This window comes from Mesoplodon densirostris, chromosome 3 (genome assembly GCF_025265405.1).
Source record: "Mesoplodon densirostris isolate mMesDen1 chromosome 3, mMesDen1 primary haplotype, whole genome shotgun sequence".
Taxonomy (NCBI): Eukaryota; Metazoa; Chordata; class Mammalia; order Artiodactyla; family Ziphiidae; genus Mesoplodon; species Mesoplodon densirostris.
This window is the reverse complement of record NC_082663.1, coordinates 114,012,425-114,028,416: the sequence shown is the minus strand read 5'-3', so window position 1 is coordinate 114,028,416 and position 15,992 is coordinate 114,012,425. Positions and strand designations below refer to the sequence as shown.

Sequence of the window (15,992 nt, the reverse complement as noted above, 5' to 3'; positions counted from 1 at the left end):
CACAAATTTAGTGGCTTAAAACAACAATTATTTCACAGGTCTGTCGGTCTGAAGTCCAAGCACCGGGTGCCTGGGCTTTCTTAAGTTTCCCACAATGCTGAAATTAGGATGTCAGCCGGACTGTGTTCTCATCTGAAGTTTGGGGTCCTCTTCCAGGCTCATATGGTTGTGGCAGAATTCAGTTACCTTTAGTTGTAAGATAAGATATTTCCTTGCTGGCCATCAGCTAGGGGCCACTTTCAGCAAATAGAGGCCACCTGCATTCCTTGCCATGTGGTGTCCTCCATCTTCAGAGCTGGAACAGAAAAATTTCACTGTCAAATCCTTCCCTACTTCAAATATCCTCCACAAGAGCCCAAACACCTTTATAATTTTTATAAAATTTGTTTTTAAAATTAAGATGTAATTGGCCTATAACATTATATTAGTTTCAGGTGTACAACATAATGATTTGATGTTTGTATATATTGTGAAATGATCACCATAATAAGCCCAGTTAACATCCATCACTGTACAGAATTGTTTTTTTCTTGGGATAAGAACTTTTAAGATCTACTCTCTTTGCAACTTTCAAATATATAACACAGTACAATTAATTATGGTCACCATGCTGTACATTACATCCCTATAACTTATTTATTTTATAAGCATTCCTGTCCTTTTAAGGACTCACCTGGTTAGGTCAGGTCCACTGAGGATAATCTCCCATTAAAGTCAACTGTCCACACATCATAACCTAATCACAGGAGTCATATCCCATCATATTCACAGATTGCTCCCACACTCAAGGGCAGGGGATCATATAAAGGCATGGGTCATTGGATATGGTTTCAGAATTCTGCCATATATGTTTAAAAAAATAACTTACGGATTTCAAACGTTTACGAAGTATCAATAGAATAGTAACAACTCTGCATATACATTATCCAGCTTCATCAAATGTAGACTTTTTTTTTTTTTTTTTTTTTTTTTTGCGGTACACGGGCCTCTCACTGTTGTGGCCTCTCCCGTTGCGGAGCACAGGCTCCGGACGCACAGGCTCAGCGGCCATGGCTCACGGGCCCAGCCGCTCCACGGCATGTGGGATCTTCCCGGACCAGGGCACGAACCCGTGTCCCCCGCATCGGCAGGCGGACTCTCAACCACTGCTCCACCAGGGAAGCCCTAGACATTTTTTTCTATTCAATGATAAATATTTTTAGGCAGAATTCCTTTTTATGGATGTTTGGAAGTGACAATTCCCAACAGGTATCAGATTTACTTCCAGCATTTTGTGTAACTGGTCACCCCAAACCTGTTGGCCACAGTATTTGTTATATTGTCTTCATCAGGTTCATAAGGACCCGCAGCTATTTCAAAGTTCACTTTATTAAATGTGTCCAGAGATTTTGGTGCATAATGGTTGTTGGGTACATCCAGTCAGAAGCCAGGTGCAGTATTGGTATTTTGAAATGTACAAAGGGCCCTCTGAGGGAATATTTTCCTCCCATTTACATATTTTCTGGTTGTTGCATGTAGCATGTCAGAGTATTGTGCAAAATGCCTTGAGTTCATGATATCTCACCAGTAAGAGAATTGAAATAAGCTGGTATGGGGCCAAAGGAACAAAGTGGACAAAGAAGAGAGGATTGAGGGTGTGTTTATTACAGGAAAAAGGCCTGATTAAGTCTGAATCTCCCAACCTGCAGAAGCTAGAACTGAGACGCTTATTGGTTAAACTGAGTGATAGTTTCTGTACTCACAGGGAAAGCTCCAGAGGAACTTGGGAGGACTTCGTACCCTGGCTACCCTGGAAGTTTTGCAATAAGTGCACCATTCAGTCTATCTGGGCTTGTGGTGGGCTTAAGGAAATGAATAGATGAATGACCTCTTAGTTTTCTTAACAACACAGAGTTTGTGTTTTTGAGCAGTCACTAGTGCCAGATAAAGTGTTAAGGGAAACCAGATTCAGGAGAACACAGGCTTTTCTCTCATCAAAGAGGCAGCTCAACTGTCTCTGGGGGATAGCAGCGATCCTCTGAGGAAATCATGGAGACCAGAGTGGTGAAGCTGTGGGGTAAAATAAATGTCTTGCTTCATGCCATGCTGATTTTCCTGCAAATCAATCAAATGTGATTTTACGAGCTGAAGCCTATAGACATTAAGAAAACATTCATGGGACACACAGACCAAAGCATTGTGGCTAAGGCCCTAAGGGAACTTCCTGGAAGTTTCTAAATTTGCATTTTCATATTCTGGGGGGTTTAAGTTAACAAAATTTAAAAGAAGCTTATTGTAGGAAATGTGGAAGCTGTTTGCACACCTCTTTCCTAGCCCACTTCCCTGCTTTTCCTCCATAATACCTTTACCATTGTATATAGTATGTATTTTACACTATAGTCTCCCTCACAGAAAAATAAATTCCACAAAGGTGGGGAGTTTGTTTTGTTCAGTGCTGTATATTGAAATATGGAGAGGTACTAAGTATTTGTTGAAGTAATAAATGATTATGGGGAAATGTTAAAAATAGAACACAACCTAAAATTCCACACCCACTCAACATTTATTTCCTTTGCCTTTTTTTTGTTTATTTATTTTTGGTTGCATTGGGTCTTTGTTGCTGCGCGCGGGCTTTCTCTAGTTGCGGCGAGCAGGGTCTACTCTCTGTTGTGGTGCTCAGGCTTCTCATTGTGGTGGCTTCTCTTGTGGAGCACAGGCTCCCTGCGCGTAGGCTTCAGTATTTGTGGCTCATGGGCTCTAGACCGCAGGCTCAGTAGCTGTGGCACAGGGGTTTAGTTGCTCCGCAGTGTGCGGGATCTTCCCGGACCAGGGCTCGAACCCGTGTACCCTATATATTGGCAGGCGGATTCTTAACCACTGCGCCACCAATGAAGTCCCCCTTTGCCTTTGGTGGGGGAGGGCAGTTACTTCTCTTTTGGGATCAGTCTATTACGCAGCTGGATATTCCTTCTAAAAATGTTCTAAAAGTTATTAGCTGTATAGTAACCCATTAAGTGGGAAGAAGGGGCTCGTTCTGACTCTCTTCACACCTTACACAATACATCCTTAGCTTGCAGCCGAGTTTCTGGTGCTTCCCTTTGCCCCAACTCCCGCTACCCCTCTCCCTCATTCCTGCTCCCAGAACCCAACTCCAGGCCGACACGTCATCACGTTGGGACGTAAACGCCTACGGCCGCGATGCCATACGCAGTGTCTGACGTCATGACGTAGAGCCTAGCAACCGCGCAGGCTCGCAGCCGAGACCGTTATGGCCGCCGCCGCCCTGAGGAGGATGAGGGGCGCCCAGCAAGCGAAACTGTGGCCCAGGCCGGCCATCCAGGTCCCCGGAGGGCTGGCGCTGCCGCTGGTCCTGGCGCTTCTGCTTGCGTCCGCCACCATGTCCAGTGGTAAATGGGGCGCGGCGGTAGGGAGGTTGCGGGAAGACGGGGAGGGCCCGGGCGCGGAACGCCAAGACGGGCCCGGGCAGGGAACGGGCGCTTCCGAGTGTCCGGAGCAGGTGGCGATGTCTAGAGGGACAGGGTCTCTACAGCCCCGACGAGGGAGAGTAGGCTGTCTGAAGGGGTCTGTGGAGGTGGGGACTCCCCAGGAGGCCTGAGAAGTGGGGTTGAGAGCTGCAGGGACCCAGGCAGCGAGCGTGTAGATGGGCGGGGAGGAAGGAGTGGTGGTGGTGTCTAGAGAGTCTTGAAGAATGGGTTGCCACAGAGAATGGCGGTGATGCGGTCTCCAAGATTCCTTGGAGGTGTCGATTACAAACAAAAACAAAAACGCACAACTGTAAGAACTGTGAGGTTATTCAGTGTCTTACTGAAGGCTGTAGCGGGGGGAGCCAGTTTCTCAGTTCTGAGAAATTGTTCGAAGAGGTGAGTCAGGAGCCAGGTTAATGCATGAATTTTTTTGCTGGGAAAAAAAAACATGCAGTCAAACATCAAAAGATTACTGCTCATCATAAAGAACAGACATCTGAAGTTCATAATTTTAGTACTTTGTATGGGAAGACGCAAGAATCTGGGGTTATTGAAATTCTTCCTTAGGTATGCATCTTACCTGTCTAGGACCCGTGTATCCAAAACAGAATACTTCATCCTGTTTTTCTCCATCCTGAGTTCCCCTCAGATCCACTGTAGGTGGACAACTGCAGTGGCTAATAGCTTGATTCTTGTAGAACTGGAATGGCATGCAACGTTTTTTTTTCTTTTTTTTTCTTTACAGAGATGGGAGTTAGGAGGGTCTAGAAGAGAGCACAGAGGGGACAGGTGCTGAGGAGACAGCCGAGAGTAAGAGGTGTGGTGTCTAGAGAGAGTCCCAAGGTTAGGTGTGGGTGCCCAGGGGTTTAGCTGGGCCAAGGGAAGGCGGGGGCTTTCCAGAACGGGTAAGATCAGCGGTAAAGACGAAGGTGGGTAGGGGCACTGACCGGACCGAGCCGATGGAATAATTTGGAGAGCGAAAGTGAAAGGAAAAGAGCTATCTTTGAGTATTGGTGCATCTGTGAGGACTGGGAGGTTCTGGGGCTTGGTAAAGAGCCAGAATGCTGGGGCGTTGGACTCCTGAGGGGCTTGGGAGGAGAAGAGGAGTTCTGGGACAAGGGAGATTGTCCCCCTTCTCTGTGTCCTGGGTTAACCAGACAACCCTGTTTCGTTTTAATGGATTTGTAGGATTTAAGTATTTTTTATTGAGGTATAATTGACATATTAGTTTCAGGTGTACAGCGTAATGATTTGATGTTTGTATACACTGTGATCGCACACTGTCTAGTTACCATCCATCACCACACATAGTTAACATGTTTTTCTTATAATGAGAACTTGTCAGATTTACTCTCTTAGCAACTTTCAGATATGCAGTACAGTATTATTAACTATAGTCACCATGCTGTACATTGCATCCCCATGACTTATTTATTTTAGAAGTGGAAGTTTGTACCTTTGATTCCCTTCACCTCCACCCTGCCCCCGTCCCCGCCAACCACCATTCTGTTTTCTGTATTTATGAGTTTAGCTTTTTTATTTTGTTTTGTTTTTTAGATTCCACGTGTAAATGAAACCATATATCTTTCTATGACTGACGTATTTCACGTAGCATAATGCCCTCAAGATCCATCCATGTTGTTGCAAATGGCAAGATTCCATTCTCTTTTGTGGCTGAATGATAATCCACTGTGTATGTGTACCACAACTTCTTTATCCATTCATTGATCCGTGGGCACTGAGGTTGTTTCCATATCTTGGCTATTGTAAATAGTGCTGCACGATTAAGTATTCCTTTTCTTAGAAATGTTACATTGTGAATCAAGATATTGAAGGCTTTATTGAGAAAAGAGGAAACCTGTAGACCAGGGCCTGAGACTTAGGGGGAACAAATCCACTAATAAGAATTTATAATGATTAAGCAGTATCTTGTTTAGTAGTCCCTTTTTTTATTTCAGGCCAAGACACGATCCTTCTTTTTCTGCCTAAATCTTGTTTGAGTTCAGATGAAAAACAGTATGAATGGGATAGTGTTCATTTATTTGCCAACAGGGGCTGTCTAGCCATACATTCCTGTACTACAGTGCTGCGGTTATTTACTTGGGTTTCCCCAGCAGCCGTGAGGGCAGGGAACCTGGACCACCCTCCCAGAAGTGTTTGTAAGTCTGTGGGAAAGGGCTGTGGCCCATTTTCCCAAGGCCCTTTCATCGTTAGTAAAATATAATGAGGGGCCTCCCTGGTGGCGCAGTGGTTGAGAGTCCGCCTGCCGATGCAGGGGATACGGGTTCGTGCCCCGGTCTGGGAGGATCCCATGTGCCGCGGAGCGGCTGGGCCCGTGGGCCATGGCCGCTGGGCCTGCGCGTCCGGAGCCTGTGCTCCGCAACGGGAGAGGCCACAACAGTGAGAGGCCCGCGTACCGCAAAAAAAAAAAAAAAAAAAAAAAATATAATGAGGATTTCTCTGGTTGATGCAGATACTCCTGTTCCTCAAGTTCCTAAGTAGCATGGTTGTTTTGGTCATTTAATCATCTAAGAAAAAATTGACATTTAAGCATTTATATTTCTTGCTGGAGTGCTTAAGATATACAGTTTGGGGAATATGTAGCTGGTAACTAGTTTCAAAAACAACTTTTTCTCTTAAGAGATGGTTGAAAATTTTCTGATGTGTGAGTAAGCGAGGGTGAGTGTGGAGTATTAAGGTGTCCTCTTGTCTTTTTTTATTTGTTAGGGTCCCATAAACATTGCTCCAACTATACTAGGACATTTCAGGGAATGGCTTTCTTTTATTAAGTTTTTGTATATATCAATTTTAAATTCAGATTATTCCCTATTGAAAATAACTTAAATGAAAACTAACATGTATGCTTTTAATAGGGAAGCAGCTCCATTGTAGTACAGTGTAGCATGTGTAAAGCTTTGGGTAATATAAATGTTCTTTGTAAGCGTGCCTTATAAAGTGATTTCAAAGTAATTACTCTTGTAATAAGAAAATTAAAGTCTAACTAGAATATATTGCATTCCAAACTTCAAGTAAGCATAGGAAGTTAGAAAGTTTCCATATCAGATTTATTTAAACTTGTTCCATATTAGGTTTCTTAAAATTTCAGTGCTTTTTTTTTTTGGGTATATTCTTGGCAATCTGTAAGACTTTTTACAGATGTTTTTGTTTTGATAAAGTTTAAAAAAGTTATTGTAAGTGTTATTTTGGATCACTGGATGCTCACCGTATGACCTAGTCTTGCCATGCCATTTCAAAAGTGCCTACTTTCTTTTTTTTTTTTAATTAGTTTCTGCTTTATAACAAAGTGAATCAGTCATACATATACATCTGAAAAGTGCCTACTTTCTACATTGACCATCATATTGCTCCTAGATGTTGCCTAAATTTATTTAATGTGTTTTTTTTTTTTTTGCGGTACGTGGTCCTCTCACTGTTGGGGCCTCTCCTGTTGCGGAGCACAGGCTCCGGATGCACAGGCTCAGCGGCCATGGCTCACGGGCCTAGCCGCTCCACGGCATGTGGGATCTTCCCGGACCAGGGCACGAACCTGTATCCCCTGCATTGGCAGGCAGACTCTCAACCACTGCGCCACCAGGGAAGCCCAATGTGTATTTAATTTTTAAGGCATTGTTTCCCAGAATTCAGTGTGTGAATGAATTCTCAGGGTCTTCTGCATGCTTGTTTGAGAAATATTGATATAGTTTATTTTAAGGCAGTTTTTAAAAAGGTACCAGTAGGAGAGAATTAAATTAAAAATTTTAATTTTTAAAGTGTTAAGTTTTAACTAGAGAGGTAATATCAAATAGGAAAGGGTAGAAATGGAGCATATATCAATATGTAAAAGTCTGAAGTTATATATATATATATATATATATATATAAACTCAAACAATTAAATCCATAAAGTCAGAGTTATCACTTTGTTCTGAATACTCTTTATAGCTGACTGGATCAACCTCTCATTTGAAGGAGTGGCAGTCCAGGAGGTTGATCTAATTTACATCAAATGTTTCAGATGAAGTCCCAGTTTGTTTTCTTGTATATAACGTCAACGTGTTTTTTTTTTTTTTTTTTTTTTTTTTGCTGCGTTTCGCGGCATGTGGGATCTTAGTTCCCCAACTAGGGATCCAACCCTTGACCTCTGCAGTGGAAGTGCCAAGTCTTAACCACTGACTGTTAGGGAAGTCCCAACTTCCACATTTTTACTCCTTGAACAGTATTTATTAATTCTGCTCCTACTTGGTGCTAGGTATTGGAGTTACAACAACAAATAGTGTGACATTGGAGATATCCTTAGAAGAGTGGTGGGGTTTTACCTGGCTGAGAACTCTGAGAAAGACTTTTCAGAGGGTGTAGTAGGTGCAAAAACACTACTTGGGAAGCAGTGTAGGATTTGTGGTGAGAGTTGAGCATTTTCAATAAATATTTATTGAATGCCTGCTATCTGTTAAGTAGGCAGTGGGGATAGAATAGTTAGGAAGATTAGTAGGAGATAACAGCATTGAGATAATGGGGACCAGATCATATAGGATCTTACAGGCTATTATAAAGACTTTGAATTTCACTCTTGAGAGAAATGGAGAGCTACTAGATGGATTTGAGCAGAGGAGTAACGTCATTTAACTTAAGTTTTTACAGGATGACTCTGGCTGTTATGTTGAGTGTGGACACTAGGGGTTAAGGGAGAAGCATACAGATCATTTAGAAGGCTACCATAATAATCCAGGTGAGATTGTGGTGGCTTGGACTAGGCAGTAGCAATGGAGGGGTGAAAACTCTTCAAATTCTGCATATATTTTGAAGGCAGAGAAACAGATTGGATGTGGGGTGTTAAAATAATGACTCCAAGGCTTTTGGCTTGAGTAACAGAAAAATGGAGTTGCCATTAACTGAGAGGGAGACTATAGATAGAACAAGTTTTTGTTTTTGTTTCTTTTTTCTTTTTGGAGTGGGGAGTAAAAACGCATTTCTTTAACCTTTTCATTCTGAAATAATTGTAGATTCACTTGCAGTTGTAAGAAATAAAATACAGAAATTCTGTGTACCCTTTACCCAGTTTTTCCCAGTGATAACATCCTGCAGAACTGTAGTACAATATCACAACCAGGATACTGATATCAATACAATCAAGATACAGAGCATTTCCATCACCATAAAGATCTTTCCTGTTGCTCTTTTATAGTCACCCTCACTTTCTTCCTATCCCTACTCCCTCCTGAAATCCTGGCAACCACTAATCTTTTTTATTTCTATAATTTTATCATTTTGTGAATGTGATATATGGGATCATATGGTATGTAACTTTGGGATTGGGTTTTTTCACCTAGCATAATTCTCGGGAGATTCTTCTAAGTTGTTTCATTTGTCTATAGTTTGTTCCTTTTAATTGCTGAATAATATTCCATGGTATGGATGTACTACACTTTGTTTAACCATTCATCCATTGATGGACATCTGGGTTGTTTCCAGTTTTTGGTTATTATGAATAAGGCTGCTATAAACATTTATGTACAGATTTTTATGTGAACATAAGTTTTCATTTCTCTGGGATAAATGCCCAGGACTGTAACTGCTGGGTCATATGGTAGTTGTACATTTAGTTTTTTAAGAAACTGCCAAACTGTTTTCTGGAATGGTCGCCCTATTTTACATTACCAGCAGCAACATATGAGTGATCTTGTTTCTCTGCATCCTTGCCAACATTTGGCATTGTCATTATTTTCTATTTTAGCCATTCTGATAGGTGTGCAGTGATATCTCATTGAGGTTTTTTTTTAATTAATTAATTTTTGGCTGTGTTGGGTCTTCGTTGCTGTGTGCGGGCTTTCTCTAGTTGGGGTGAGCGGGGGCTACTCTTCGTTGAGGTGCATGGGCTTCTCACTGTCGTGACTTCTCTTGTTACGGAGCACAGGCTGTAGGTGTACAGGCTTCAGTAGTTGTGGCACGTGGGCTCAGTAATTGTGGCTTGTGGGATCTAGAGCTCAGGCTCAGTAGTTGTGGCACGCGGGCTTAGTTGCTCCGCGGCATGTGGGGTCTTCCTGGGCCAGGGCTCCAACCCATGTCCCCTGCATTGGTAGGTGGATTCTTAACCACTGTGCCACCAGGGAAGTCCTAAAGTTGATTTCTATTTGCTAATATTTTGTTAAGGATTTTTGCATTTCTGTTCATGAAAAAGATATCAGTCTGTAATTTTCTTTTTCTGTAGTGGCTTTGGTTTTGGTATCAGGATAATAATATTAGCTTCATAAAATGAATTGTGAAGTGTTCCCTCCTCTGCAAGTCTCTGGAAGAGATTGTGTAGAATTGGTGTTAATTCTTCATTAAACATTTGGTAGAATTCTCCAGTGAAACCATCTGGGCCAGGAGATTTGATTTTGGGGAGTTTTAAAATTAAAAATCAGTTTCCTTAATAGTTAAAGGGCTATTCAAATTATGTATTTTGTATGGGGTAAATTGTGGTACTTTGTGTTGTTAAGACTCTGGTCTGAAACTTTCTCTTTTAGTTGGCTTTTTATGACATTGCTCTGGCAGGGGAGCTGGGGATTGGTGCACATTACTGGCAGGTAGAGCTAGAAATCTAGGGTCTCCACTTGATCTGTGTTGGCACCTGAAGGGTGGTGGTGGTCCTGTTAGTTCTGGGCAGGGGTGGGAGTTTTGGCTCCCCTCATGGTCTGCACTGACATATTGTTGGGGGTGGCCTCATTACTGCTAGACCATGGTTAAAGTCTTGACTGTTCACTAGGCCTCCTCTGACATCATCCTATTGTGGAGGGGAAGGGGCACCTCATTACAGCTTGGTGAGGGTGGAAATCTAGGCTGCCCACTCGGTCTTTGCTGGTTGGTGTAGGTGTGAGTGGAGCCACAGTTTTTTCTGTGTTGTTTGCTTGGAGTAGAGCAGTCACTGTCTAAAGGTTTTCTTTCTTGCTAGGCTGCCTCTCTGCTGATCTCCTGGCAAGAGAGAGCAGGCTTTTTGGGTGGCCCTTTTTGTCCATACCCGTGGTGTTTCCAGGTTGCTGGGCTCTTCAGCTCAAGTCTGGAATATGTGAGGTAAAAAGAAAATCCAGAAAAGTCACCACTGAGTTGTTTCTCATGTCCTGAGGTCTCTAACCACTCTGCCTTATTCTTTCCACCTTTCAGAGTCATCTTATGTTATTTTTATATGTAATATGCAGGGTTTTAATTTGTTTTTAGTGGGAAGAATAAGGAAAAATACATCTACTCCATCTTCCTGGAAGCCAAAGTCAGAATTCATTTTGAACATGTTAATTTGAATGACAGACATCTAAGAGGAGATATCAGGTTGGACTTATGAGCCTAGAGTTCTGGTAGTACATGGAAGTTCTCTTCTGATGGCTTCATTTTTCTCAGAGAAGTTAGGAAGTGATGTTAGCCTTTAAAAATGAGGACAACAGAGAAGGTGTTAGAAGTTTGAGGACAGAGGAAAATGTGAATGGTCTACTAAGGGAGTGGAAGGGTGAACGGACTAGGAAAATACAGTATAATTGCTGACAGCATTACATGTATATCTCAATTTTGGGCATTGAATTTAAAATGAAATAAAAAAATGAAAAAATGAAAATGAAATAAAAAATGAAATATTCATCAGGTAACAATTGCCTTGCCAGATAGTAACAACTTAAGCAGCATAAGAGACCTACTGCATTACATAGCCTGCCACTGTAAGAAAAAGAAAAGAAAGAATAGAAAGGGGTTTGGCTTTAGGTCACAGTGGCAAAGTTCACACAGAGCTTGTACCCTCTGTTTTCATTTCACAGAGGTTTGACTTCAGTACCCAGACATTACCCCAACCCCAGAACAGAAAGACAGGTGGCTGATCCTAGCTTAGTGAAAAATTTAGGTATGTGTGCTTCTAGCTTGGTGGAGATAAATTTGAAGATTTCAGTTTAATGTTCTTTATTTACTTATTTTAGCTCTATCACCGTCTGATTCGCTGAGCAGTACTGTACTCAACTCACATGTTTCTACTTCAGATATGAATGCTTTAACAAATGAAAACCAAACCAAACCTTCTATTTCCCAAATCAGCACCACTCTCCCTCCCACAACTAGTACAGAAAAAAGTGGAGTGGCATCTCTGTCCCCTCATCCCTCGCCTACTACTTCTCTGTCCCAAGAGGAAGCTGATAACAATGAAGATCCTAGCATAGAGGAGGAAGATCTTCTCACACTGAATAGTTCTCCGTCCACTGCCAAAGACACTCTGGACAATGGAGATTATGGAGAACCAGACTACGACTGGACCACCAGCCCCCGGGACGATGAGTCCAATGAGGCCTTGGAAGAAAACAGGAGCTATATGGAAATTGAACAGTCAGTGAGACCTTTTAAGACCCCATCCTCAAATATAGAAGAGGAAGATAGCCATTTCTTTTTCCATCTTATTATTTTTGCTTTTTGTATTGCTGTTGTTTATATTACATATCACAACAAAAGGAAGGTAAGTTTGGGATTTTTCACCCCCTCTAGTTGCCCTCTATAATCTCAGTCATATTTCTTATTAATACTTTTGCTGATTCAGAGTTTTTTCTTTTTTGGTCAGGTTTCAATTGATGGTAAAATATCAAGATGTCTCATATCAGTTTATAAATCTGTGGTGTATTTTAACAAATGAAAGGCAGAATGCTTTACTACATGTGCTTCTAAAAAAAGAAGCCAAAATATTTTTATTGAGCAAAACCAAAGCCCAGTGATTTTTTTAAAAAAAGGTTTTGTATCTTAACTTAGCATTGCTACTTCATTGGGAGTGCTTGTGGAGAGAGATTGTTAATTTAGGACCTCTAATTTATTAAGCACTGAACTTAATGATATTTTGATAACTCTTTTCCCTGGTTGTTAAAGCATTACATGTCTTTTTTAGGGACACAGAAAAGTGTAGAAAAGAAAATATAAGCTACTACCCAAAGCTGAGCATTATTAACATTTTGGTATATTTCTGGTCTGTAAATGTGTGTGTAGTTCAGACATATATGTGTATGTTAATTTTTAAATGAATTTGATTATTTCATATAGAGTTTTGTATCTTGCCTTTTACCTAACAAATCATGAGCATTTTTCATATCATTAATATTCTTTAAAAACATGATTTAATAGCTACATAATTTATTTGACTGTTTTCCTTCTGAGTATTTAGATGGTTTTCAGTTTTTGGTTCAGAAATAATATTGTGATGAACACTGCTGTACTGGAATTGGTGTGTTGGACTACATGAGGCAGAGGAGGCATAAATAGGACTGGATGGATAATTTAGTGTGAGGGTTCATCTGGGTACTGTGTAGTCCCAGAGCTAAATAGTTAAGCTTTTTAAACATTTAAAGGGAGATCAAGCACAATGTCCTTTTTAATACTTATTGGCCAGGAAATCTCAGTCTTGACTTTGTTGTAACTTGCTTTGTTATTCCTGGCAGCCACCTTCCCCTTTGGGACCTTGATTTTCTCACTTGTGAAATGATAGAACTGGACCAGAGAATTTCACAATGCCTTCCAGCTTTGAGAATCAGTGATTCTAATATTTTGCTTGCTGTTTTGACTTAGAAAACAAGCAAACAAACCCTTTGGTTATTTGTGGTTTAGTGGTCTATCACTAGCTCTGTAAATATTTGTAGGTGGACAAAATTTTGAATGCCAGTGATATTTTATTCCAGTGTTTAGTGTTGGACCATCTCTATTATAAATACCTAAGGGACTTGTTAAACAGATAGGTTCCTCGACTCTACTGCAATCTACTAACTCATCTCTGAAGAGAGAGGCCAGGAATCAGTCTTTAATAGGCATTCCTATGTACATTAAAATTTAAAAAGCACTGTCTCACCTTGTTTACAAGATGGAAAACAAAATAGCCCTTTTGTTGTTGACATTTTGCTTTTGTATTTGGGAACCTAGGAGAGAGATACTTCACTTGTTATAAAAATCTTTTAGCATGTCCTCTATTTTCTTTTTTGCATATCTGATTTATTTTGTTTTATTCCAGATTTTCCTTCTGGTTCAAAGCAGGAAATGGCGTGATGGTCTTTGTTCTAAAACAGTGGAATATCATCGTCTAGACCAGAATGTTAATGAGGCAATGCCTTCTCTGAAGATTACCAATGATTATATATTTTAAAGCACTGTGATTTGCGTTTGCTTATTACATAATTTTATTTGCTTGACTTTTTATATGATATTGTGCAGATGTTCGCCATTGGCAGTTAGTACTTAAATGAGAGGTGGGCCTCTCTTTATTTTGCCTTGGTGCTTTGGAAGTTAAGTATCATGAACAAGGAGTATATAATTTTTTTATCTACATTTTTAGAGTTGAATTCAATCAGGTGTCCAAAATGTGGAGCTAAGCATTACCTGTTTTTATTGTTTTAGATTTCTTTATTGTTCTTTTTCTGGAAGTGTTAGTAATGCTACTTTTAAAAGATCCCAAACTTACAGTTAAATTCTAACACATCTGATACTGCTGACTCAGATTCTCTTTCTGCCATCCAAATACTGTTTCTTAAGCACACATTTCTTTGTGCTGTCAAACTTTATCTATGTATGTAAGGATGTATGTAGTAATGCTTTATATATAAGTAACATTTTTTTCTTCCAGGAAAATTGCTTTGGATATTTTTGGATAATTTATACATAATTTATTATTGCTCATTCTGACCACAATTTTAAGTAACACATTAATAAATTTGTCTAGAAATTCTGGCAGTAGAGACTCTGCAGTTTGCAGTGGACATAAATAAAATGTTATAGAGAGCATTTTTTTGGTTTGAATTACTGAATTAAATTTAGAGGTAGAAATTGTCATAAGATTTTAAATACGTGAATAATTGCTTTTACTTAGCAACTGATTGTAGCATGGGTTTCTCCAAGCTTTCAAGCTAGGGGCAGAGTTTAAAATTATACCATATTTGTTCACTTGTTTATTTTTTTATAGTAAGTTGAATAAATTTTAGGGGCCATGTCACTTAAATAATATTGTATCTAAGTCTTTCAAATTAAAATTATACCTGAATGAAGTTGTTTGTATACATGAAGGATATATGTGTACGCTGACTCTTTCTCCCCCTGCATTTATTTTGTTTTCTTGTTCTTTTTTAATAGAAACTGGAAATTATTTACTGTATTTAATTTTAGCTTGTCTTTCTATCATAAGGAGTTGATCAATATGTAAATATGTGATTTGAAACCCGGTTGACTTCTTACAAGTGTCACGACAACTTTTTAGAAAACATAACCCCTAATATATGTTAAACACCACTCACAAAGCCCAGATGAGCCAGTGGGCAAGCAGTTTGTGTAGAGATGGAAGAGGCAGAGCAGTCCATCGTTGCTCTCGGGTGGACAATTTACTGTTATAATAAGGAAGGGAAGCAGAGTGGAAATACACCTGAACTGTTTTATTGCAGTAATTTTTTTCATATCTGAAATTGTATTATTTAATATTTTGAATAAGATTTTAAAAAATAAATGGCAAAGATATAAATCCATGATTTTATAAGTGTGTTTCATTTTGATGATGGCATGGGGTCCTTCATTTGGTGATAGATGGGTAGTGCTGTGTCTGGGAGGAAGGTAAGCTGATTAGCTTGCTTTTATTCCTTTTAGCAATAGGACTGTGCTTCTATGAATTCCACATACATTTCTAGATCTTACTTTAGGTCTAGTTTACTGTTATGTACTGAAGTTTATTGAAAACTGTAGCAAAGTAGGATTGCAAAGAAAAGTAAAGCAGCTAAATCAATGTGCCCTTCTAGCATCCTAGTTTCCCTGTTGTCTCCCTGTTGAAGGCCCCCCGATCCTGGAGGATCATCCCCCTTAGTGGATCTGGGGTTTTTGGGTGCTTCCTGATGGCACAGTCTTTGCTACCAATGTCCCAGTGCTGCAATCAAGTAGCCTCTGACTTTTGGAGCATCAGACTGTACATTGATTTAATATGCTGCCAGTGTCTTACAGAGGCACCCAAGCCACTGGTCTATAAATGTGTATATAATTCACACATATGTGTATGTTAACAATTTTTAAATGAATTTGACCTCTATAGCGTTTTGTATCTTGCTTTTACCTAACAGATCCTATCATTAATATTCTTTAAAAACATTTAATAGCTACATAATTTATTTAGCTATTTTCCTCTTGAATGTTTAGATAGTTTCCAATTTTTGGTTCAGAAATAATATTGTGGTGAACATTTCTGTACTGGAATTGGTTTGTTGGGTTAAATGAGGCAAAGGTGTAAATAGGATTGAATGGCACAGATAAGACCCACGTTTGAGTCTTACAGCACTAATATATCCTACTTACATGTGGTAGTGTCTGCTGCCTTCTTTCAGTGTCAGTTTCTGGAGAGACCAGGAGCACTGCACCAAATGTTGGTACTAACAGCAAAATAGAAAACATTTTAGTTCCTCTTTCTGTATCTTATCTGAAAAAGAATGTGTTGAAAGTTGTGAGGCAGACAGAAACAGACATTTAGAATTTGTGCAGGCAGGCATGTCTTGACTGGGGTTTTGATCTTAGATGTGAACTCAAG

General features: G+C 40.0%; 1 protein-coding gene across 1 annotated transcript; it reads left to right on the top strand.

Annotated features, from left to right (window-relative positions):
• Positions 1-3,211: 3,211 nt before the first annotated feature.
• C3H5orf15 (chromosome 3 C5orf15 homolog) lies at positions 3,212-14,949 on the top strand. The gene is made up of 3 exons (XM_060091940.1): positions 3,212-3,386; positions 11,395-11,921; positions 13,452-14,949. The coding sequence occupies exons 1-3, from the start codon at positions 3,248-3,250 to the stop codon at positions 13,581-13,583; spliced, it is 798 nt and encodes a 265-aa protein (XP_059947923.1). The 5' UTR covers positions 3,212-3,247; the 3' UTR covers positions 13,584-14,949.
• Positions 14,950-15,992: the final 1,043 nt, after the last annotated feature.

Coding starts and splice junctions, on each gene's coding strand:
- C3H5orf15 (XM_060091940.1), top strand. CDS start 3,248: ATGGCCGCCGCCGCCCTGAGGAGGATGAGGGGCGCCCAGCAAGCGAAA. Junction 3,387..11,394: donor GTCCGCCACCATGTCCAGTG/GTAAATGGGGCG, acceptor TACTTATTTTAG/CTCTATCACCGTCTGATTCG. Junction 11,922..13,451: donor CATATCACAACAAAAGGAAG/GTAAGTTTGGGA, acceptor GTTTTATTCCAG/ATTTTCCTTCTGGTTCAAAG.